General features: G+C 34.8%; 3 protein-coding genes across 9 annotated transcripts in view; 1 reads left to right on the forward strand and 2 right to left on the reverse strand.

Moving 5' to 3' along the window:
* The window catches only part of LOC119077216 (odorant receptor 43a-like), a 456,342-nt gene that overhangs the window by 384,062 nt on the left and 46,768 nt on the right, over positions 1-25,512 (reverse strand). The gene's annotated exons all lie outside the window — the stretch shown is intronic.
* Positions 1-25,512, reverse strand: part of LOC119076842 (putative odorant receptor 71a) — a 439,431-nt gene that overhangs the window by 368,398 nt on the left and 45,521 nt on the right. The window lies entirely within an intron of this gene.
* The window catches only part of LOC119076805 (FH1/FH2 domain-containing protein 3), a 75,706-nt gene that overhangs the window by 29,082 nt on the left and 21,112 nt on the right, over positions 1-25,512 (forward strand). For 4 of the 7 annotated variants that reach the window (XM_037183775.1, XM_037183776.1, XM_037183774.1 and 1 more), the window contains exons 2-4: positions 10,333-10,647; positions 15,820-15,929; positions 17,136-17,194. In XM_037183775.1, the coding sequence (XP_037039670.1) occupies positions 10,456-10,647; positions 15,820-15,929; positions 17,136-17,194 (361 nt within the window). In that variant the 5' untranslated portion in view covers positions 10,333-10,455. The remainder of the gene's footprint in view (positions 1-10,332; positions 10,648-15,819; positions 15,930-17,135; positions 17,195-25,512) is intronic. The other 3 variants (XM_037183771.1, XM_037183770.1, XM_037183772.1) reach the window with 1 other exon arrangement.

Raw genomic sequence — 25,512 nt, forward strand, 5'->3', positions numbered from 1 at the left:
TCAATCTTCAATCACAGTTTTATAGAGGTTTTTACCTCTGCGAATAAAGAAATTTACATTTTGTATGTTAGTATGTTGGTCGGCGATTTCCTTTGAACACAGTCGCGGTAAGCTAAAAAAATCTTTTCGACTCAACCTTTAAGGCACTTGACAATTATCTTAAACCGTTGATGTTCAAAGCGACACACTTGTCTCCATATCATCCTTCAGCTGATATGATCTAGGGGGTCATTATTGATAAAAACAACATCAAAGCCGTATAGCAATTCTCTGACACATTGAGTTGTAAATCGATCGTTTACATTTGCGATGCTGTATTTAATTGGGTTTTTATTTGTCGGAACTTTTCATATAAAAACGCAACGAGTAACTGAAGGCAAAAGAAGAGAAAAACTTGCGCCAACATCAATAGAAAACCTATAACTTTGCACAACGATCATTATTCTGTAATATAAAGGAGAAGCATACACAAAAAACAGAGATACTCAAACCTTGCCAGACTAGTTAATAATAAATTCACAATTTTGTATTCAATCTTTTTCTTTCTCGTATTATTTCGGTGCTATTGGCAAAACAAAACATTAAATCGACATGCAATTTCATTGTACCTCTTGGTTGACTGAAAAAAGAATCGAAACCGCAATCTTACAAGAAGTCGATATTGTGTTTAATACACAAAAAGGAATTATGATTTTTCATATTGTACTTTGGCAATGTGGGCTCGTTGGTTGATGTTTCTTTTTTGAACATTCATTTGTCTAGAGTAAAATCAATGTAAAATTCGGAGAGCTCATCAAAACACCGTATTAACATCATCACAACATCGGTATATAAATATTTTGTAGAAACAACACACAGCGACACAGCATACAGCAAACAACATCACATCTATGTTGACAAGTTGTTTAAAGAATTCGCTTTTTCATTTCTTTCTGCTGTTTGCATCATCATCGATCGTTCTCGATCGCATCAATAAATCATTTCATAAATCTTATAATTGGCCGTAAGTTCTCTCTGAAGATGTTACACAATGAGGTTAATGAAAAAAAGCGAACGAACGAACCTATTGGTGTAGGAAATGAATACGCTTACAGTGAGATAGAGAAACAGTTTCAATTCGCTTGTAACCGTTAATTTTGTGAGACCTTGTTCGACTGCAATCTTTAGCGAATTTCTGAAATGAACTTGAATTCTATTGTTAGAATTGGATTTCGATTTAAATAACAGTCAGATCGCATCTTTGATGCACGGATGCACCATATGTGATTATATTGAAGGTGCTTGCTCCAGTTGTCACAGAAATTCATGGTGTCATGGTGTCTAACAGTCCATTTTGGAAGCTAAAGTTAGTGGTACATTTTAGCACTTGCTGATAAAAATGTTGATTGCAAACAATTTCGCTTACCTATATCATAGGCACACATACCATAAACATAGCACTCTAGCTCCAAGCATAAACACGCAACTGTCAGATGTCAAATTTGTAGTCCCTTTTACGCATCCGTCAATCGTCAAAATTATGTAGCTTTCGTTAGTTTCACATTTCAAAACAATTAAAACAGATGCCTGAAAACAAAAGACTTTTATGTCAAACTCGCGTTGCTGTGTGTAGCTACAGTTAGTGCTTGGAAACTAGAGTGCTTTGTACTTTGTTTACACTATAAACTTCTAGAAAAGGATTTTCTGTCACAAAATCATGCTTACAGTTAATATAAAATGGTTACAAATAACAAAGGCATTCAAAATCCACATCCTTACCAGTGAACACTGAACCTACATTAGAAGGGTATGTCCATATCATACAAATTTGAAGTTGAAAGCTCAGCGCCCTCTATTCCTGCAATTTATAAAAACAAATAGCAACCGCCATACCATCCATGTTACTGTGACATGGCACATCAACATTGTCCTTTATTGTGTGTATTCCGTTTAAAATCATTAAATTTTTTACTTTTGTTGTTCAATCGTCTGAAGTTCTATACAAAATCTTGTACTTCATTTGTTTTAACATTACTATCTAAGACGAAATTACCCGCGGGTCAATGCTTCTTTCGTTCAAAATAAATCATTTGCGTCTCGATTTGCGTAGCATGGGATGCATAGTATCATAGTGCCTGTAAACGATACATCTGGACAATGATTATAAATTTTTAAAGGAAACGACTTGAAATACTACATAAACCCATACATACATTAAAGTGCTAAAGGACTGAAGTTAAACTCAATAATAAGTGCGCATAAGTGACACTTATCAGACCATTAATCATAGTCGTAATAATTCATTTAGCCATTGTGTATTGCGGCAATTAAATATATTGCCTTTAATAATGTTTGCATTGACGATTCTTTTCTGACCACATAAAATATCGTGAGCGAATCGATAAGCGATTTATAATTTTCATGGGCAAAGCAACTAACAATAATAAACGTTCAATGGGTTTTCTTTTCTTATTTTTTTTTTTTGTTGAGACTAAACATTTAAGAAACCAGCAATAGATTCTGGTTTGCACAGCATTTAAAATTGAGGATTGCCATCAATGCGTGTAAAATTGCATTTTATGTAGCCATAATTTTTAAATCGGTTTTAACGATAAAGTAGTTTCTTTGGTTTTCAGAAAATATATAAATGTCTGAATTTCCGTTGGTGGGGGCTATAGTTCTTATTATTGCACAAATAAATAAATCAACAATTATGCTAAAATGACCTCGAGCAGAGTTCAAACACCCTTTACTATAACAATATCTTGATGTCAGGTGTGCGGATACACCATCCGTTTATTCTACAAAATTTAATGGCTTGCAGAATTTATTTATTTTTTAAATTTTATTGTGCACAAGGAGTTTTCTTTGCGAATTTACGGTCTTTACGACCTGAGTGGTTGAATTTTAAACTATTTTAACCCGGTCGGTTTTTGATTAACTGCATTTGTAAGGCGCAAAGACTACAGAAAAAATAACTGTTCGACCCAGACGATCGTGACGACCGCTCATTGTTGTATCCGCATCTAATCACACCATGCTTGCTCTAGTTTGATGTCTTCCTTATACTTCGTTTCGGCTAATAGATCGAGACCCTAAGTGTTAACAATTGTACTCTGTACTTACTTACTTATCAACGAGTTTTGGCTGATTCTTCTAACGTCACCAGTTACGATCCTTGGTCAGTCCACAACAGGCCACGACCCCTAATGATTGAGTATGCACGACCACAAAATTTTGCCATCTAAGATGACCCATCTTTTCATTATCATACTCTCAATCTGCGTATCCATCGAATTTACTGTCGAGAAATTACTTGGCTGTTCGGCGGTTCGTCAGTCATCCTCCCTTGCCACATGTCCATCTGAGCCATGCTTTATTGTAGCTGCGATGACATTGTTTCCGAAAATTTCGAATAGATCGTTCGTACACTCCAACTGTTTGCATCCTACGGACCTCAGGATCCTTTTTGCAAAGCAGCTTACTCTCCCATTTTGGCTTTTATTGACCTCAGTTCATGAAACAAATTTTGCATTCGGTTGTTTTATTGCTCTCTCAGAATAGGCTCGGCTAGGCTAGATGCTGCAGTAGTGAACGTATTCAAACATATATCTCTAAACTAAACAGGTTAACAGGTTCTCTCAATGATTTCAAAACGTTTAAATTATATTTGTGTTGCTGGAACGACACATCAACCCAAAACTGACCTGTATCGAGACTAAACCCTTAACCGCAGTAGCACCGATATGTTTTTGTGATATTTGATTCGTATGTCACATACAATTGCGGTCCGAAGTGCACTTTTTAAAGTCTTGCATTTCTGTAATGAATTGCAAACAGTCTTCTCGCCGAACTTTTATTATCTTTTTTTCATCTCATTTCATATTTCATTTTTAATTGATATGAGCTCTGGTTTAAATTAACTTTTAACTCTGTCCATCACATGCCGGTTCGTTGTTTTCCATAACACTCAAATTTCAATTCTGGCTAAAATGAGGGATGGTTGTCGGTAGGTCTGTGCAATGGGTTCATAAAACAAAATGTTTTTTTTTTTAAGTTGGAATGTCCGAGCTCATAATACACAGAAAATGTTTTCGAAAAATTTGAATCGTATATGACACACAAGAAGAATTGTGTACCAAAGTTCATCGGAAAAATGAGCTGCATGTTGAATTTCAATTTTTATTTTTATTATTTTTTTTTAATCCCTTGTGTATCGCATTCAATTCAATTCAACTAAATATACCAAATTAAAATAAACACATAATCCTGTCGAGAAAGAAAAAGAGGTGAATACGATCTGAAATCAAAATGTTAAAATGTTTTGTATTTAAAAAAAAAACGAAATATAAATAACGTGAAAAGTTTTGAAATAAATTAGACAAGACCACAACACATTATGTATATAGCGTATTTTATGTGCGATGGGTTAGCGTACACTACTTTCAGTTTTTCAGATGATTCATAAAATAAATATTTGAATATAATTCTCTTAGATTTTAGGCATTATAAATATATAATGTAGAAGAGATATATGCACACTTAATGCCGGTGCGGTGATGTGATTATTTAAATTTATTTATTATCAAAATAAGAAATTTTTATAATTTTTTTTAATATAAATAAAAAGGTGACTTTAATTTAAGAGATTTATACTACAAAGATGTTGTTATATAGCTCTACCAAAGTTTCTTTTGGTCAAACGAAAGAATCGGTTCAATTAGATTACGTAAATGAAACAATTATGTCTCATACTGCAAAGTAGTCAGGTAGTCAATTATTCAATTTAGGAAATTTTCCCAGTCTTAACAACTTAACTAGTTGTTCAATGTAGCCCCCACCTCTTCGTTCATTATACCTCTTTCACATCACATCAGTTCAACGATTTCCGAACATTACCTGGTATACTCATCATACTAATGCAATGCGTATCTTCAGGCATTTTTTTTCGAGTTGATGGAAATGTAATTTCTTATCAGTTGAAATTCATGTTTTCAAGGCGGAATGTAAGCGGTGCGTTGTCGATTGTGGAACAACGTGACAGAGAAGAAACTTTCCCTGGCTGCGGTATAATTGAAAAAAAAAACTTAATTGCGTCAGCTATAAATCTGCATTTGTGAACCGCATTTGTGGTTTTAAAATTCTTAACCTTTTGCCGGGACACACATAACGTTACCGCGTTATCGAATAGTCTTTTCTTAATTTACAGTTAATGTCAACCAAATTTACATCGAAATTGACTTCAGGAGAGGGATTACGGCGTCAGTTCTCTTTTCTCTATTCAATCAAAACTCTACCGATAGAGAACGATTCACTCTTTCACTGAAAGATGTCGCTGCGACAAAACCATTGTCAACAGAAAAATAATTAATTTTTTACTCGACGGATTTCAAATAAAATGCCATCGTATTGCACATGATCTCAGGACGCCGGAACAGTAATCAGTTTTTCAATCGAGCCTATATATCGGCTTGGCGATAAGGATTTGAAAAAACGTTTTCTGTCATTGCATCTTATTCCTTTTTTAAACTTTAATCGCTGAGCCGATATAGTGCCGATTGAAAAACTGATTGCTGTTCCGGTGTGCTATAAGATCAAGGGCTATACGATGGCATTTTATTTGACTGAGATCCGTCCAGTAATAGTACATTACTATACCAGTCAAGTAATTTGATATCTCGTATCCAGATGAGTAAAAGTATCCAAGGGCTTCAGCCCGAGACTCATCGTGATACGAGATATCAAATTATTTCACGTGTAAAGTATAACGTTTTACTTTACGAGCGAGGGAAGAGGTTTTCACTAGTGAGGGAATAGCCACTTTACCTCACTCGTAAAGTAAAAAAATAATTATTTTTCTGTTGACAATGGTTTTGTTGCAGCGACATCTTTCAGTGAAAGAGTGAATCGTTCTCTATCAGTAGAGTTTTGATTGAATAGAGAAAAGAGAACTTACACCGTAATTCCTCTCCAGCTGTTTAATGAGTTGGTTTCAATGAAAAAAGATGACAATGTATGGTCAATCGGCCGATTCTTGAACGCAATCATAATTTATGTCGAAATACTGTGAAATGATTGCGCTGGTAAAACTTTGTTTGTATGTTCTATTCGGGGACATATGACCATACCTTCCCATATATTTTTTCACTGTGTACGGATGCAAACACACTACTTATACGTGTTAATATGATCTTACCACTATCAGGCTAGTACGAGTGACTACGACACCGATGGTAACACGTACAAACAGTGGGATAAAAACAGCTGAAGCCAATTTCAATGTTAATTTGGTTGACTTTACCTGTAAGTTTGATGAGAGACGTTTTTGTTGAGAAAAATTCTAATTTTGAAATAGAAAACAAATGCCCCAATCTGTAATCTTTTGCTTCATTAATTTTCACTTGAATTTCATAATGCGATAAAATCACAAAGCCCTATTGACATTCAACAACATATCCACCTACATTCAGGAACTGGAATAGAACTTTTCCTAACGGAAGAGGAACTTTTAGAGAATTAGATATTTCAAGCAGATGTGACTTTAGGACTCGATTTACTATAAAAAAGTCTCTTGGCGTAAATTAGGGAATCTTTTTGGCCGATGCTATTCGCACGCGCGTGCGAATAGTCTTTCTTACGGTTGTAGGCTATTCGCACGCGCGTGCGAATAGTCTTTCCTTCGGCCGTAGGCTATTCGCACGCCGCGTGCGAATAGTCACTCATATGTTTGTTGACTATTGGGACGCGCGTGCGAATAGCCATTGTTACAGGTGTGGACTATTGGGACGTGCGTGCGAATAGCCGATCCTACAGGTGGAGACTCTTGGCTTTCAGCAAAACGGTGTGTGAATAGGTATTTACACTATTTTTATGAGAGTTTAAACGCGCGTCCCAATAGTCAACAAACATAAGAGTGACTATTCGCACGCGGCGTGCGAATAGCCTACGGCCGAAGGAAAGACTATTCGCACGCGCGTGCGAATATTCGAATTTTTTTTTCTTTACCATGTTAATAGTCAGAGAAAAACATTAAACGAAACCTGAGTCCTCCGTGAACCTGTGTGAATCTATCTTTTTCTCTATTGTGTACGGTTCTTTCAGCAAAGTGGATGCCTTGTTCCCAACGCACAGAAGTCGTACCAATATTTATTCTCTTATCCTACGCAATATAGCATACTGTATTGAGCTGCTGTATACGCGATAATTATATACTATCGTAATGATAATGCATACACAGTTAATTGAGTAATCAACAAACTTTGTTTTCTCGAAAACCTCAGAAATATAATTATTATTCAGACAAAAAAAAGGAAAAAAATTCCATTTTGTCTTGAGAAACATTAATATGACAAACAAATCCGTGAGTGTGTGATGTGGTATAATGCAATCATTGAATTGAATGACTTGGATATAACATATATTGTGTAAAAGGCATTTTAAATCCAAACTTATAGTGCTTGCTTTTGAGCTGAGTCATTTAGTTAGCGTAGAGCCCTTGAATGCCTTCATATAAATCATTTTATGGTAAAGATGTAAATAAATAAATAAAAAATCGATATCGCGTCCCTTGAATTCAATATCACATTAATGCGATGCGTACACCTATTTCGAAAATGCAAAAAACCACCAATAAATTATACTTAGCTAGGTAGTTGTCTTACATGTCGTTTTTGAATGTTCAAGTTAATTTAATTATAAACAGAACTTTGGCGTTGACATGCCGAGACATCGAGATATTTATCGAACAATGGCAATGTGCTTATTTCTCGGTTTTGTGACACATTTCCCTGATGTTTTATCAGTTAAACGACGTAATTTAGAAGTTTTTAAAACGATTTTACGTTTAATTTCTGGTTCATTCTGTTCGTGTTACATTAAATTTTATATACGTACCTTTAAGTCACAGCAAACCAAACAAATAAACAGAAAAAAAATTAATCAATAGTTAAAAATAAACGCTAGGTGTACTCGCTTAATGAATACATGGTTGGTGTTTATACTTATGTATACACAAACATTGCAGTCAATATTTGTAAATGCGATAAACATTTGAAGTTAAGTGTAACCAGCAAATTTGACTGTAGCGAATTGGTGACAAACAGCTTTTTAACTGTAAATGGAAATTAATAGGTTCTACTCAGGCATTCCAATTTTTGCTGGAAGTAAAACTGTATTGTAGAACCGTTTTGTTTCAGATCGATTTTAGACTCACATTACGCAACTCAGCATCATAATGGGAAAAAATTGTAAACTTTCGATGTATTTGTTGCATAAATCGTTGTATGAATCTCGGTCCAAAGTACTTTATTAGATGCATCACACATTCAGAGCCCAATAAAGTACTTTGCACTCGATGTCATAATAGTTATTCACATCGTGAGCCTCATAATGTACTTTGCACCGAGATTCATACCACGTTTTATACGACAGAGGCATCTAAAGTTTGCAAATTTTGCATATTATGATGCTGAGTGGCATAAATAACCATTTCGAGGTCGACGGGAATTTAATTAGGTAAAGTCACGGAGAATCAACCTAATTTTGTCTTTAGTCGCCGAAAGAGCAAATCGGACATATGATTTATGATTTGCAAGTTGTTGTGGTTTGTTATATTTCTAGTTAATATTAAATGAATTTCGTCAAAAGAAAATCTAGATTTTTGTTGTCTGACTTTTTGCGAGACACGCGTACGCGACTTGCAACGAAATACTAAAACTCTGAATCTAGATTTTCATTTGACTAAATTGATGGAAGAAGAATTACAACCCACAACAACTCCCAAATCATAAAATATGCGTCGGATTTCACTTTTTCGCAAATGTGTTATCTGATAAACGATTTATGCTAAGCTTCTTAAATTTTAACTAAATTTAGTGATATTGTAGTCATTACAACCAATGTAGAGATAGAAGATTCCGATAATTCAACTTCCCAAATTGACTCCTAATACTCCAGCAATTCGGAGCTACAACTAAACTACAACTAAACTGGCATTATCAAGATTTAATAAATTTTATTGCCTATACTTTGAAATTGTAGAAATTCCTTCATCAGGAGCGGTATTACGTCAGTCATTTTCTATCATATAATATTTTAACAGTAGAGCTGTGCTTTGCTATTTCGCGAATAGATGTCGTAGCCATAAACCCGGTGCTATTAATGTCATCAGTAAAATCATTACGTTTTTACTCGAAGGATTTTATGGAACAGTAACAGGTCTAATATCGACTCGCTGATAAGTTTTGGGAAAAACGACATAATCAAATGAGAAGAAACGATTGTACTGAACTTTTAGAAAAAATGTTATCTTTAAATCTATTACTTCATTTGTTTAAAGTGTCGCTTAAAAATTGAAAAAAAAATCTTTTACTTCATTCGTTTTGACATATATTATACTTTAGTAGTGAGGTAATGTGGCTATTCCCTCACTAGTGAAAACCTTTTCCCTCGCTCGTAAAGTAAAACGTTATACTTTACACGTGAAATAATTTGATATCTCGTATCCAGATGAGTAAAAGTATCCAAGCGCTTCAGCTCGAGATATCAAATTACTTCACTGGTATAGTAATGTACTATTTCTATATAAGACCACATAAACAAGAGTACCGCTCATTTTGGTGGTTAGTATGTTACGTCACTTGTTACGTTATGTAAGGTTTGTGGAACGAGCCGAAGGCGAGTGGAGTAATCACACGTGCCTAAACAAGCATTTACAAGCAGTGATGTAACACATTTTACATGTTTGTGGACGGTAAGTGCATTATCCCTGTCACAAGCAGTGATGTAAAGTGCATTTTACCGTACATAAGCATGTAAAATATAATTTATCACATACGCGCGGTATTCGGATGTCAAAATTACTTAACTAGAAGATAATTCAAAAATTACACTTCAGTTCTGTGTTGTTGTCTCGTTTTCGCTTATGTGATAATAGTATATTACTTCCGAGGTTCCAAGTTGTGTATTTGATAAGTGGGGTGTTACAGCCCGACCCGAAGGGGAGGGCTGTATTCCCCACTTGTCAAATAACAACTTGGAACCTCGTAAGTACAATGCTTTACGTGATTAGGCAATGTAAATGATGCAAAAAAATCTAGACATTCACTTTTTTGTCACGATAGAGATATTGCTGTCATAGATAGCTAATATACAGTAGATATTACACATTTGTCACGAAGAAGTCGAGGCTTGCCGATTTTTTTGCTAACTCATTTTCTCAACGATAACGTCTAGTTGCTTTGGACTAAACATAAACAGTTGATTTAGTGTCTCACGCACTGTCTGCACCCTCTCAATTTAATACACTCCACTTATGCAAAAGAAAACCATTACTAATACTCTACCGATTAACAGCTACAATTGGCATTAACAAAACGATGATAATGTGAACGAAAGCATTCTCTCCAATAAAATAGAAAATTTCGAATTATGATTTTGTGATTAAACGTAAAGTGATAAAAAAGAAATACTCCAACAATGATTGTTAAAATGGACGATCCAGACGAATTACTAACGCTACGCGTTCAGTATGTTGTGGACACTGATCCGTTCAATTCACTGTCAATGTACCCGGCTCCGACTCGAGCACCAACGTACTCGTTCGTCTGTACGACACCACTAGCAACACAATTAGGAGCAATTCTCAGGCTGTTAGGAGCACCGCAACGGGTAAGATGTTTCAACTTAACGTTTTCTTCGGGTGAATGGATTATAAATACGAAATTTGTCGACATTTACCACAGATGTGACATATGGCATTGCAGTGTAATAAAATTGTGCATTAACCTTAGATGACAATTTATTGGATGCCATTCCACGTGAAGAAATAATATTGTAACAATGTAACATAATTCAATACAATTTATGTATTCCCCTTCATAAAATAGAGTTTCTTAGAATTAAAATTTAAATCTCCTTACGACTATTATCTTACGACCGAATAATAATACCTGCTGAAAGGCTTAAAATATTATAATCGTGTGTACGATGTCAAATACAGAACTCGCTTATAGAAATATTTTACGAGATCATTTTGCCGGTTTAATAATAATAAAAAGTTTTTTTTTTCTTCCGAACAACTGAATCAATTTTATCGCATGATTTGTTCGGATTATTATAACTTAATAGTACATTGACCAAATTGATGATGGGTTTTTTCGAAACGACAAAAGAAAACCACTTTTATTGACTCGACGATAAGTGTTATTTAAATTGTAACATTTAAAACAAAAAATGAATCAAATTACATTTATAAGTACGGTGATTCGTCAATAGTATAACATTCACGTGGATCATTGACTCATTGAAGTTTTTTGTTTTCCGAATCCGAAATTATTTTCGCCGAAATTATGTGCGTATATATGAGGACAGACAGTCTTTGGGTTTCCGGCCGAATGTTAACTTAAAAGGTGAACCTACCGTTCGTTCGTCTTGTACATTCTTCTACCATTTGATATAGACATGCCTTCAGTCGCCACCAGAGACAACTGCATAATTCAGGGCTTATTTTCGTGAAATTTTCTTGAAAATCTTAAAAGTTCCTCAAAATGCGCATGATTCTAAAATTCAAGAATTTTCGCCAGCTTTAAGAATTTTGAAGAACTTGTAGAATTTCGAGAACTTCAAGAATTTCGAGAACTTGAAGAATTTCGAGAACTTGAAGAATTTCGAGAACTTGAAGAAATTCGAGAACTTCAAGAATTTCGAGAACTTGAAGAATTTCGAGAACTTGAAGAATTTCGAGAACTTGAAAAATTTCGAGAACTAGAATTTATTCTTGAATTTCAGCAATTCGAGAACAGTAAGAATTTTCAAGAATTTTAAGGGATTTCTAGAGCTTAAATTCTCAAAATCCTTGAACATTCTCCAAATTCTCAAAAAAAAATCCTGAAAATAGGCCCTGCCACAGCACATAATCACAGAAAAATAAATCGTATTTGAATATGCAACTTTTGCGCTCGATGCACTCAAAGAAAATCTTGCCATTCCGTATAATATACCCTTTGGTTTAACACACCTATCACCCATAGTGGTGTGTATAACTATATAAACAATATCTTTCGATCCGCAACCGACAGATCAGCAGCTTAATATTCGTTCGACAAAACTGAATTGAAACAAACGGAAAAATAAAAAAAGAAAACCAGTTCCATTGCGATTCGTACACATATTCCATACCCTTGACGGTGTAATGGTAAAATAATGTAATTCGTCTGTCGCTTGCTCATCTATACATTAGTTTATAAATGATCTTATATAGCGACTAACAATTCTCATTTAACGTTATGTTTCTGTTGTACATTTAACGCAAATATCAATAAATTATGCAGCTTTGAATTTGGTAATGTTGCGCGGAGATTCAACGAGAGTCAATTGGTCGTTCTTTTCGGTCGAGTTTTTGTTTTCCGTAGGTAATATTTCTGTTAAATAAATCAACTGATTTTGATGTTGAAATGGTTTACTAATTATTAATTTACTGAGGTTCAGTGGTTTTGTTTAACTGAGGAGATAAATTTTACAAAAATTAATAATATTTTACCTTTAACACCTCTCAAGACTTTGTAATTTTAGAAAGAAAGCTAAGATTGATTTCAAAATTGATTTATGATAATGGATTTAAAACATTCATTGCGGATGTTTTGGATGTCGTCCAATGTCCAAATTTTTTAATCTAAAAGCTCTTCTACAAATTAGAGGAAAGCTTCAATCAAAGCTACTGAAAATTCACTACAGACGTCCACTCATTGTTAGATGATTATTAGAGTTCATTCTACGATTTTCGTATTGCAAGAAGAAGAAAATATTTTTACCTTTTAAGGAGACCTCCTAAAAAAATTGTCATCGCTGAAAATTGACCTGTTTCAGGTCTCAGCTGCAGTTTTATTTGTTATTGAAAGTAAATTTTGTAATGCAGCACAAGCTAGCACGTGTAACAATTAATTGAATTTATTTTATCATTTAAATTCTCTAAACTACTAAAATAACAGGAACTACCGAATCTACGACGTCTAACACGTTGCATTTCACCGTATTCACCGTACTTTAAAAACCAAGAAATCCATCTAAGCGAACGGCTTAACATTTATTGTGTTAATTATGGAAATAATGTCTGTAAACAAACTAATGATTCGGCTGCCGTACTTGTCGATGATAAAATAAATATTTACGCAAACCATCAATTTGTTACATACTTGGGTAATTGAGGTTAACAATTTCCCTATTAAAAAATAGGTCAGAGAAGCAAAAACATTTGAAAATTTGGTTGAGAGAGCAGAAAGGCAGTTATGTTTACACGAACGATAGGTATATTTTATGATTGTGCGGAAATTGTCAGGACTCCAAGTGGGTACGACTTCCAGGAAACTGTCACGGTCAGCATGATCAAAATATCAAAATTCTTATCTAAATTTAAATTAACCCGTTTTCATTGTGAATGATTTTATGAATAAAGAACACAGTAATTAATAGTTAAAATTCCTAGATCGAGGCAGCAACATAATGGTGTGAGTTATTGTGGCAGTGTAGTATTCACACCATTGTTTCATTGCGTTCCAAATTCAGAAACCTTTTCTGTGTTAGTTTGTTAGTTTGTATAAGTGGTGATTATGTCGTTCCTTTTTGGTTTATCGCCCTATTTAAGGCGATGATGTTCAGGCTTTCGGTTGCTTCAGTTTTACTTTGAACTTTAACTGAATGGTTTCCTGTCAAATGTTTCGTGTTCACTGAACACTGTTCAGGTTGGGGAAAAACTAATTTGTTCCGAGCTTTCCTAAGAAAATTCAAATGGAAAAACCAATGGGAATATCGAAAAATAATACATTTGAATATCCAAACGAAACTGTAGTCTCAGTGGCTCATTTGTTCGGGTCCTTCCTTGAGGGGTAAGAGCGGCTCATTAATTTATTTGAAATTAAAGGTCCTGTCATCTACTTTTTCTGTGTCGACAAAAATATCTTTAACTAAAATCCTACAAAAAATTGTTATTATAAAACTATTAAAATATATCGAGAAGCGATTTCCGTTAAGACTTCCTTCAAATCAACAATTTAATTACCTTTGTGCCACCGAGAATTGAAATACGACTCTTTTCAGCACTCATTTTAGTGTTGTAAAGTGACTTATTTCAGTACCCGTTTGATGTGATATTACAACACTCAAATCAGTGTTGATATGGAATTTGTATGAGTTGTTACAGCATTCGTTTGAGAAAATGCAAAGCAATGTGATCGATCAAATTTGAAGAGTGATTGTTTACCATGAAAATTATGATTTTTTGTGCTCTTGTTTCAATTCTCGGTTGGCACAAAGCATGATGTGTTACACGTATTGTAATGAGATTTTTTCAGCACACGACCCAATTTTCCTTGGGTCTAGTGCTGAAAAAATCAACATTACAGTACTTGTAACACAACATACTATTTTAACATAAATTTAAATATAAAATCAATTGATTTTCGCATCGCTGTTAGGGGAGTGCTTAAATATTTAATAAAGTTTGAAGAGGAAACTATCATTAAATGGAATTCACTTTAGCAGTCAATAGAACGAATCGTCGCCTTTCGAAAAAGGTCCGAGTGATAATAATCCTAAACAATCTACGACATTAGTCGTATAAATTTATACGTCAGAGAGAGATTTTTTCTCCTTTGTTACGATCTGTCAGTTTTTCTATTTTGCGATTTAGTATGGAAATGAAAACTAAAATTGAGATATCTTTGCTGTTTTAAGTGGTTTTTCATATTTTTTGGACCAAAATGTTTTAAAGTGTGTTTGGAATCGATTGACATTAACAAAATAATAAAATAGAAAGCATATTTTCACACAATCTGTTAATGCCAATCGATTCCAACCACATTTTAAAACATTTTGGTCCAAAAAAATATGAAAAACCACTTAAAACAGCCATAGTCATTTCCATACTAAATCGCAAAATAGAAAAACTGACAGATCGTAACAAAGGAGAAAAAAGCTCTCTCTGACGTATAAATTTATGCGACTAATGGCGTGGATTGATTTTTCCATCGGTTTGTTAGTTGTCGTAATGACAGTGGCTTTCAAACGAGCCCATCCACTCCAAACCGAGTTCTGAGTTGTTGCGGGCCTTGTTCAACTATCGATGTGCATTAGCTGTTTCTTTTTGAACGCTATAAAACCATTAACCATTAATCGGCGTGTGGTAATCTGGCACACCATACAAATTAATGGTCTGCCAGATTCACCTCAAAGGGGCGAATCTGGCACAGTCATGACTTTTCGTTACATGTAGTATAAGGGCGCATACTATGATCGCGTGTGCCAGATTCCCCGATGCCTACCTAATCAAAGCCATGATAATTCAATCTGACTTATAGCATTGGACTTTTTAGCATTAGGCTTTTTAGCATCGTTTTTTAGCATTGGGTTTTTTACCATTGGACTTTTTAGCATTGAGCTTTTTGTGACTATGCATTTGAAATAAAGGGGGCATCGAATCGAACGCCATGGACAAAAATATTAAATAGTTAATAACCATCTCTTTACCAAGTCTAACTTCCAATGTTTCTACATAGTCTTGAAATTGAGAAAATATGAACATGAACTTTTAAATTTTGACTAGTGACCTTTTGACCTCTCTGCTGATGAAACGAGAATTTAAAGAAAATCTGAGACACGGAATAATTTTTATTCTCGTCGTCATAAACATCAATTATGGAAAATCTACTGTCCAACAAGTTTCTTCGCTACATTTCTTATGACGCACATACACGTTTGATAATAGTAGTCTATTGGCCATGTCTACTAACAAGCTCATTGAATCAATATAACAGCAATTTCACCTTCTTTCAATTAATAAAATTTCAGTTAGACGATGCGGCACTTCAAATCTACAAAGAAGGCGACTACGGCGCCTATCTGGATCTGGAATCGTCATTGGCCGAACAAGCTGAAGACATCGAGGGACTTCATTCCAGGTATAATTTCATAGACCATATTAACTAAACTATCGTCATTTAACATTTGAATAATCCGATTATAAATAACCGAACGAACACTTGTCAACTAATAAAACGATGGCAGTGTTCCCCATTCAAACGAGAAATCCTCACCCGACAACAATGTATTAAATCACTGGAAGAAATGAGCATTATTCTAATCGAATATCAAGTCCGTGAATATCGTCGCTAAATTAACTGCACAATGATGCATCGTTCGGAAGGATCATTAAATTATAATTGAATTGAAATGTTCTCTGATAGAATTCTTCGTTGTTTTTTTGTGTGTGTGCCAGCAACACAAAAAAATACGAAAATGTTTATGCCTGCAAATGAATGGTGACATACCCAGTCTATTGGACTGTCTTTTCATGTCTTAGATGTGAATAAATTATGGTTTGAAAACACGTTGTTCAACAATATTCTGTTTTTATAGTAAAGAAAATAGTAAAATGTTACTTCCGTTACATCGTAAAGGCGATGTTGTTACAATGTTATTATTTTGAACATTATTTTAATTGGTCGTTTCGTGGATCGGTTTTTATCTGTGTGCCTCTTTGAATGTTTTTCCAATAATTTTTTTTGTTGTCTTTTCTTTCTATAAGACCAAAAAGGTTAACATCATGAGTACATGAGTGTCATTTAATACAAATTTACATTCAATTATGTAGAAGAGGTACTTTTCTCGGGACAGGCCCATTTTCATGTATATGATCGATTACTGTGAAGTCGGAGACGATTTTTAATATACGGGAGGTTTTATCTCACGAAATGTCTGTAAACATTTCAGTAGTAAATATCTAAGGTCATTGGCATGCAGTTGTTAAGTTTCAAAATCTTTTCAATTCTTTTGCATGTCCTCCAACTTACCTTTCCTCTCTCTCTGCAATATTAAATCGCCGACAAAATTATCGATCCATTCTATCGACTTTTATTTTTGTTGTGTCGTCCGGCAGGCAGATTTTGTTGTAACTCTGCGTTTACGATCTAGCATAAATCTTTGAGTCTTCGAATTCATCAATTCTATTACTGAAAATGTTTTGTAAAACGCGGCTTCGGTAATTTCAATTTAACGCAAAAATAGCGCGTCCATATGTTCAATGCTCATACCAAACAAATTAAATCTGTTGTACAAAGCATGAATTATTGTTAATAATTAATCTTTTTATGTTCGTTCTTTTTCAGCCGAAAAAACTCATTAGTTGTTCGCACTCAGCTAAGCGTCAGAGTTCATGCAATTATTGGTAAGTGCTATAGTTACATAACTACTTCTCTATTTTTCAAATTTAAATACCAAAGTTTTGGAATATGTATGCAATATGGGCGAGATTAATTAGCTAAATTTGTCGATTTGTCTCTGGTTAAATTTTATTCGCAGACTCCTTATTAGAAGGTGCGTCGGATGTTAAGGAAGTATGAGAAAATTGATTTAATCGGTTCCTATTGGTTCCCTGGAGAAATTGCCGATTTGAGCTTAGTTGAAACGTTTTCGTCGTCAGTAGTATCACCTTGAGTATTTCAAGGTCGCTTTGGCTTTTTTTGAAATACATTTAGACTGAGTGTTAACTGCTAGCGAGACAAAAACCTTCGTGGAAAAATATGGGTAGGGAAAAACAACAGTTATTTGTTCATAAAACAGGCCTCTCACACCTCCTTATTTCCTTATTTTTCCTTATTTTATTAAAAAATCCTTATTTTCCTTATTTTTCGCAAATTTCATCGACGGAAATCAAAATTTAGAAAAAAAAAAATAAAAACGCTGCGCGGCAAAAATAACAATTTTGATTATTTAGCACGAAGAACTCTAATAAAAAGGTGGTGTTGTAGCTCATGATCATTCATCATGACTGGTTTAACATATATTTTTGTGGTTCCACGCCGCCTCTCGGCTCGATAGGCTCGAGGTGCGATATTTAACTGTCATGATGTGATGACCGCTCTCGTTTTACCGCTTTCGTAATATTCGATTTTGTTTAGTTTTGTGTCGGCTATAGTAATTAAAAATGTACTTAAAGTGTCAATTAATGTATGTGCTAAAGTAATTAGTTGGAGTACACCGTTTTTCTGCGTTTAGTTAGCCATAAAACTCCGTGTAAAAGTTTGTTTGGTAACATAACCTCGAATAATTCGAATACACGTACACAAGCAGTTTTCGCATATTGGCATTGGATCGACAAAATGAACAACTGTACGGTGTGTGATGACCGCTTCCGAAATGATAAGCCAAACAAAATTATTTGTGATGGAATTTGTCGACAAGTTTTTCACGCTGAATGTGCCAATTTCAACAAAGATGCGCTGATGTACTACAGAGAAATGCCGAATCTTCAATGGTTCTGTGATAGCTGCATCAATCAAGCTCATTCGTTCAACGTTTCATCTCCGCTATTCAATAAATTCAATTCCACCGTTGTTGTTCCAACTTCATCGCCGTCTTACGCACAGCGTTCGTTTCGTGCTGCCAATCGAAATCGTAAACCGAAGGCAAGACCAACGAAAAGTTCCGTGTTTTTGGTAACTAAATCTCCGAACGTCAATCGATCGCCTAACGCCAAAATTGTCATTAGAAACGTCGATGACTCAATGAAACCACCAGTAAACGAGACGCAAGCCGAAAATATTATAGTCAAATCTCCTGGTGCATATGGATCGAGTAAACTGATTACGCCTGAAATAAATCGATCGGATGTCGCAGTCGCTCAACCTAAGCAGCAAAACGACTCCGTAGATTTTAAAGAAACTCTCAAGGTTTCACCGGATCTCGAAAACCCGACGTCTAATTTTGGTTCTTTTTCCGAGGTGCTAACTCAATCGACTATTGCTCAACCAACACCCGCTCGAAATGGATCGAATCCGATGAACACACCTGTAACTACTCAATCTGATGTCGATCCACTCAAGCCGCAGCATAATTCTGAATCGCCAATTGCTGAAACAGGACCCGTTTTAGCCAAAAACTCAACATTTCAACCGAAAAATGGTTTAATTCAGTTAAAACGTGTTGTCTCGCCGTCGACTGAGACGTATAATGTAGCTTATGTGTCAAATTTTGATCCGTCAGTTACCGAAGAGCAAATTGTAAATTATTTAGTGCGGAAGAACATAATAGCGTCGGCTGAAGATGTGTCATGCAAGAAATTGGTTTCACCCGGTGTAAATTTGGACCATGTTAGCTTTGTTTCGTTTAAAATTACTGCTAATTCTGAAGTGTATCAATCTATAGTTGAGGGTAAATTTTGGCCCGAGGGCGTTATTGCTCGTGAATTCGTAAATCGTTAAACAGAAGAATTTGAAATGACTGACGAAATGTGCTTTTTGTTTTGGTTTCTGTTCAGTAATTTTAGTAAATCAGTAAGTTCTTGTAAATTATTGTAAATTGTTGTAAAATTATTCAGCCAGTTTTTTGGCGGTGTAAATAAATCTATCTATCTATCTATCCACGCCGCCTCTCGGCTCGATAGGCTCGAGGAGAACTATTTGATTTAACATGTAAATCAACCTTAAGAATGTCTCAGACATGGATTTAGCCTTATTTACATTTACTTCTTTCAAATTTATACTTTTATACTTTCATCAATTTATTATTTTTTCGAAATTCGAACGGGATAACAAACAACAGCTTTTGCAGTTAACGAGATCGAAATCTAATCCAGCAAGATTTTAAACTTGAGGGTGGGGTCAAGTAAGAATTCACGCCGTAAGTACGTCTTGAATTTCAAAAAAAAATTCGCATCGAAAACTGATGCCACCCTACAACAACGATAGGTACGACAAAGTAAACAGTGATGCGTTTTATTTTGAATTTTGAAGCGCACTTACAGTGATAATTGGTAAAGCTAAGCTTTGCTAATGCTTAATTTCCTCTTACGCCGTTTACGCTCCGTCTGCACTCCGTGTACGTTTTAAACAATAAGAAATAGGCGTGGTTAAGCTAAACGGAGCGTAAACGGAGTAACAGGAAATTAAGCATAAGAATCTAATTCAAGCCTTAAACACGCACAAAATATTCAAATTTTCATCGTGATAAAAGTGAATTTTACGAATGTACAAAAACGATACGTCAAAATAAACAATAATGCGTTTATTTTAAAGTTGAGGCGGACTACCGATGTTAATTACTGTATCTTAGATAAATTTCGATTTTTATCGAAAAATTTCTCCTCATTTTTCCTTAATTTCAACCAACAATTTCCTTTCTCCTTATTTTTGTGCTAAAACCTCCTTAATTCCTTAATAAGGAGTCCAAATTTAGAGTGAGAGGCCTGATATAAGCAGTGACTATTTTATCATATTTTCCAAAAATTCTCCGAATTTTCCTAAATTTTTCAAAATTTTCCCAAAAATCTATTTTTAAAGAAAATATGGGAAAAATCAACAAAATATGGAAAATAATCCAAAAATAGTCACTGCTGTAAAGAAATTGATCAGTTCAAACACACCCGACACATAATCAATCACTTTCCCGCAACTCTGAATTATCTGAGTATTATTCTGACCGAGATATTTTATTGTTACACAAAAATCGAATACGGCGGATATCTCCCATTTTGTTGGGGAGCTGAGCCGTTTATCACGTTTCAAGTTCAAAAAAAAATCATGAAAATCAGTTCAATCTTACACGCGGAAAGCACCTATTTACCCAGTTACTACACTAATGACCCAGTCCGTCAACACTGAATTCCTATACCTTAAACCGACTCTTTCCCAGATTAATGCGGTCAGTAGTTTTCATATGTCTTCTTTCTGTCGCATAATTCCCCAAAGAGCCCTCTTTCTTAAATACCATTGGAGTAATTACATATTGAACTTTTGCACCTCACATGATCACATATCTTTTCCTTTGGGAAAATGAAATAAAGATAACGATTCGGGGTCTTGACAAAATAATTAATCGTTAATTACAACCCTGATTGATTGTTCAACTGGCTTGTGACAAGGGTTTTTGCGGACTTAAAACGAATTGACTGGAGATAGCTTTGTGACCTCAACATTGGTGAGTGGGATGTGATGTTTGTATCTTCTACCTCGTAAAACAACATGATATCGAAAATATCTATATCCATGTAAAAACAAGTTTGAAATATGTGAACCACTCACTAGAATCTGACAAAAGTGTGAAAGCACAAAATCACAATTCTAACCTTGCTAGTCCTGGTATGAGGTGATACCAATCAACGAATCCACTCAACGTGAATTAATTTATTTCAATAATTCTGTTCTGACTTCTTTATAATAAAAAAAACAGTTGAGCCCATGATGTCCGTACCATTTGCAATTTATTTAATTTTTTGTCTACGAACGCCTGTCTTCGTTTTTTTTTATTACTTCACGTCTTATGACTTTACATCTACATTAACCACGTTATTATATTCTAACGTTGTGATGCTGGGAACTTTATGTTACAGACTATAATGAGTCCGATTTTAAACAAATGTTTTGAAATAAATAAAACAAATTGTGTCGTGTCACAATAATGTTCTGTAAAATGGATTCTAGAGTTTCGCACAGGATTGTACTTTTAATTCGTGAATTGATTTTTTGCGATGGACAACTACAATAGGACAGATTGTGGCGTTTGGTATCACAACAGTTTGTTGGTAGAGTAAAAATTTATTATTTTGTATGCTTTTCCGCGTTTGTATTTATTATTTATCGTATGACTTGATCAACATAAAATCATAATGAAAAAAACATTGAAAATCGCATTTCACATCAACAAAACAATGATAACTGACATGACCGAAGAAGAAATGGTCCGAAGGCAACATAATATAGACCGAGATGTCCTTTCGGAGTTCACCAACTAATTGCTGCAGTGGTCGACCATTCGGAATAATCGTCAATAGATGAATTGTAATTCTTGCCGAGAACAAATTTCAGATAGATGTGGATGTGGATACTGGTGGATGTGTGAGGTGGGCGGGGCATCTAGCACGCATGTATATGAACAGAGCCCCCTCGATGTTATTCCGAAACGATCCAGAAGGGCGACGAGGAAAAGGTCGTCCAAAGATGAGATGGATAGATGGCGTCGAATCAGATCTACGGACGCTGGGAATAAGAAGTTGGCGAAGTGTAGCAGGGGACAGGGTTCGCTGGAACCGGATTCTCGATCAGGCCAAGGTGGCTGTAGCGCCGGAGAAGAAGAAGAAGAAGTGGATACTACGGAACCCAGGATGTCCATATGGAGTTCAGCAGCTAGCTGGTGTGTCAGTCACTCATCAAATCCAAACACTCAGCAATTTCTCGTGATAATGTCAATGTCTTTACCATAGTGACTCTTTGTGTATTTTCAGTCCGATTTCCAATCAAACGTCATTCGATTTTAGTTGATTTGCCGGGATGTCCGTGAGGAGTTCGGCAGCCAGGTGATGTTGTTTAATTAAGCAAAGCTTAATCGATGGGCTTCGGAAAGCAAACATCGTACGATTACAAAAACGACACTTTCCGCAGAGGTTTTTGGATAGTCTGTGTTGTAATGGAGGTTATGTTTTTCCGTTTCAACAAGAAAAACCACGACCTTCGGACTCAAGTGTCAACTGTGGAAACTTGTATTGAAATAATGACATACTTGTATAGCGAATGAAGAATGACACTTGCGTTGATTGCACCTCAATTTCTATTGCTTTTGTTACTATTAGTCTCAGCTATCCAATGATACCACACAATCATGGGAAGGAATTCAATGATTATGACAGTCAAAAAAGTGTAAAAAATTTAATTTAATTTACAACCGTTGCGTTGACTTAGAAAGAAGCATTGGACAAAAGATGTTTCACAAAATACTAAGAACAGTCTATGGACTACTGGTCATTCAAGTCGGAAGTGTCTTGAATTTCAGTTCCACACAACCTGATTGACGTTTTCGATTATTCATTCTACTGACTTAGAAAAATGCATTTTATGCCTAAAGTGAATCATGATTTGAGTAATGGTCTTTTGTCACTGTTTCACGTTAGGTTTGACCTGTTGTCACTAGTTACAAAAAGAAGTTCCTGTTTGTCATTAGCGATAGCAACTGATGGCTACAGACTATTGTGCAACACGATGCACGATATACTATTTTATGTCATAAATTCACGAGTTGTTCTGAAAACCGCGCAATGTCTCAATAGACAAGAACTCTCTATTCGCTCAACAGAAAACGTAATTAATTACACTAATTTATGAATGATTATATTTTGTAAATAATTTATGCAGACATCCCACTCAATCAATTTATATTATCGTTTCTAGGCGCTTACGCGTTATGTATGCTAGCTATATACAAACTCCTATTAAGCCTATATTTGCTCAACTCTTTGCATTTGATTTGAGAATTTCTTTATAAAAAAAATAATTCTTAAATACTTGCAGCAATATAAAATCGGAGAATGTTTATTTGTACATAATAATAGCAAGGTTGTTGTTTTATTTATATTGTATACGAATACACACGATCATTTTGTAGTTTATTGACTTGTTTCATTTTCATATTAGTTTTTATTTATATATCTCTGTTAAAAGACTGTACAACAGTATTTATATAGTGGCCAGCAAGTCAATAATTTTATTTTTTCACAACTCAATTCGCAACCAGAATCAGAATTTCTTGGCCAGCTGAAAAAAAAAATTATTCGAATATCAATAATTAATGGAACAACGTAAAAAAATGCGAGGTAAATAATTAACACACAGCGAGTCGAATATCTTGTACGCAGATAAAAACAGATGGAAGATGTGACCAACTAAATAGAATTAACAAACTATGACGAACCATGCCTCGAATGATAAATCTTTTCCTTCTTCTCTCTAAAATGTAATTTAAAACCGACTAAATATTTCAAAGAAAATGAGTATAGAGGTCATTCTTGTCTCACCTGCTGGTCACCTAATTGCCATCTAAATTCTTAACAGTCAAGAATATATATTATAATCTCAAATATCTTCTCGTTTTTGTGTTGGCAATTTGCGCATATGTTGAAGGAACAAAAAAAAAACACCAACAACCAAATGCACTTCTCGTGTTACCCAGTATTCAAATTTGTTTCTTCCAAGTTCATAATAAACAAGTGAAGAACGTAGCAGACGCTGCAACATTAGTCCCGTACGATTTTGAATACCTAAATGCGTACGAAACGCTCGTTCCTTCGTAGTCCTAGTGCGTCCGTATCACTATTATGTAATTGATCCAATTTGCCATGCAGCCCAAATGAGAGACGCATAACTTACCTTGCAGAAAGTATTTATCTTAAAAAGTGCACTCGGTGCAATTACAAAAACCCGTACGAAGTACCGAAGTACCTTTCGCATGACACAACATTTAGCTAGACCCACTTTATGTTGGAATCTTGTGAACCAACCTGCTGGAATTTTGAGAACCAACATACTGTCACCCCAACAGTCTAAAAAAATCTTGAAGTGAACCCAAAACCACCTCACAAATCGTTCAACTTCCTTGAAACTGGAAGTAAAAAAAAAACCTCACAAAACCTTCAAACTCATTTGAATCTTCAATTGGGAAGATAGCGGATCATGTGGGTGGTGGAGTTTTTGGAGCTCGCACACTAACACTTTCCAAAAGTCGAGAAGATAACCAATAAAACCTCGCAAATCCTTCAAATTCTTTGAATTTCTAGAACTGGGAAGATAAGGGACTATGTGGGGTGCTGGAATTTTGGGAATTATTATGCTCCTAAGTAATCCCAAAACCAGCCTGGAATAGAATCCAAAAAAACTGAGGTATCCTACCAATTCCTTGAATTGTAGAACTAGCAAGATAATGAACTATGTATGGTACTGGCATTTTGTGAACCAACATGCTTCCAACTAAATAATCTTAAAAGTCCGGAACAGAACCCAATAAAAACCTCAGATCAAAATCCTAAACTTCTAGAACTCTGAAGATGTTGGACCATAAGGAATGGTGTAATTTCATCTCTCATTCTAATATCATCGGCACCATAAGCAAATGCTTTCGTCTTAGCGTCTTCTTCGAATTCCACATGTTACAAAACGGCATAGCAGTTCTATAAGATCCAAGTACTTCGTACGGTGCTGGAAACGGTTTAAGAACTGCTCGAAGAATTGTTTATTTGTATAAAATAATATCTCCAATGTCTGAACTAAAATCAAGGTCATTTTACGTTTGCATTTGTCTTTATTTATATAAATTGGACGTACGCACATTACAATTCTATAAAGGTAAACTTTAAATAAATTTTTAATTTAAAGAAAGAAAAAAATCTTTATTTTTACAGAAAGAAAATTTATTCTGTTTCGTGTGTAAATATTTGATTTGAATCGCTCATCTTTTATAATGTACCGTACCGACAATTATATTATTTTTGCTGTACCTATTTGTATTGTTGGGCTAACTATTATTAAAGATGATGAACAAATTAAATTTCACTTACGTTCTTGTCCAAATTAATTGTGTAAATTTGTACCAGTTCTATGTGATTTTACGAAAAAAATAATCGTAAACACCATGTTAATATGTTCGCAACAAAATGGAAATATAAATGTCTGCTAAAGACCGACAGACCCACACACCGTTAGCCATTATGTGAATTTATTCTAC

Source organism: Bradysia coprophila, unplaced genomic scaffold, assembly GCF_014529535.1.
Source record: "Bradysia coprophila strain Holo2 unplaced genomic scaffold, BU_Bcop_v1 contig_232, whole genome shotgun sequence".
Lineage (NCBI taxonomy): Eukaryota > Metazoa > Arthropoda > Insecta > Diptera > Sciaridae > Bradysia > Bradysia coprophila.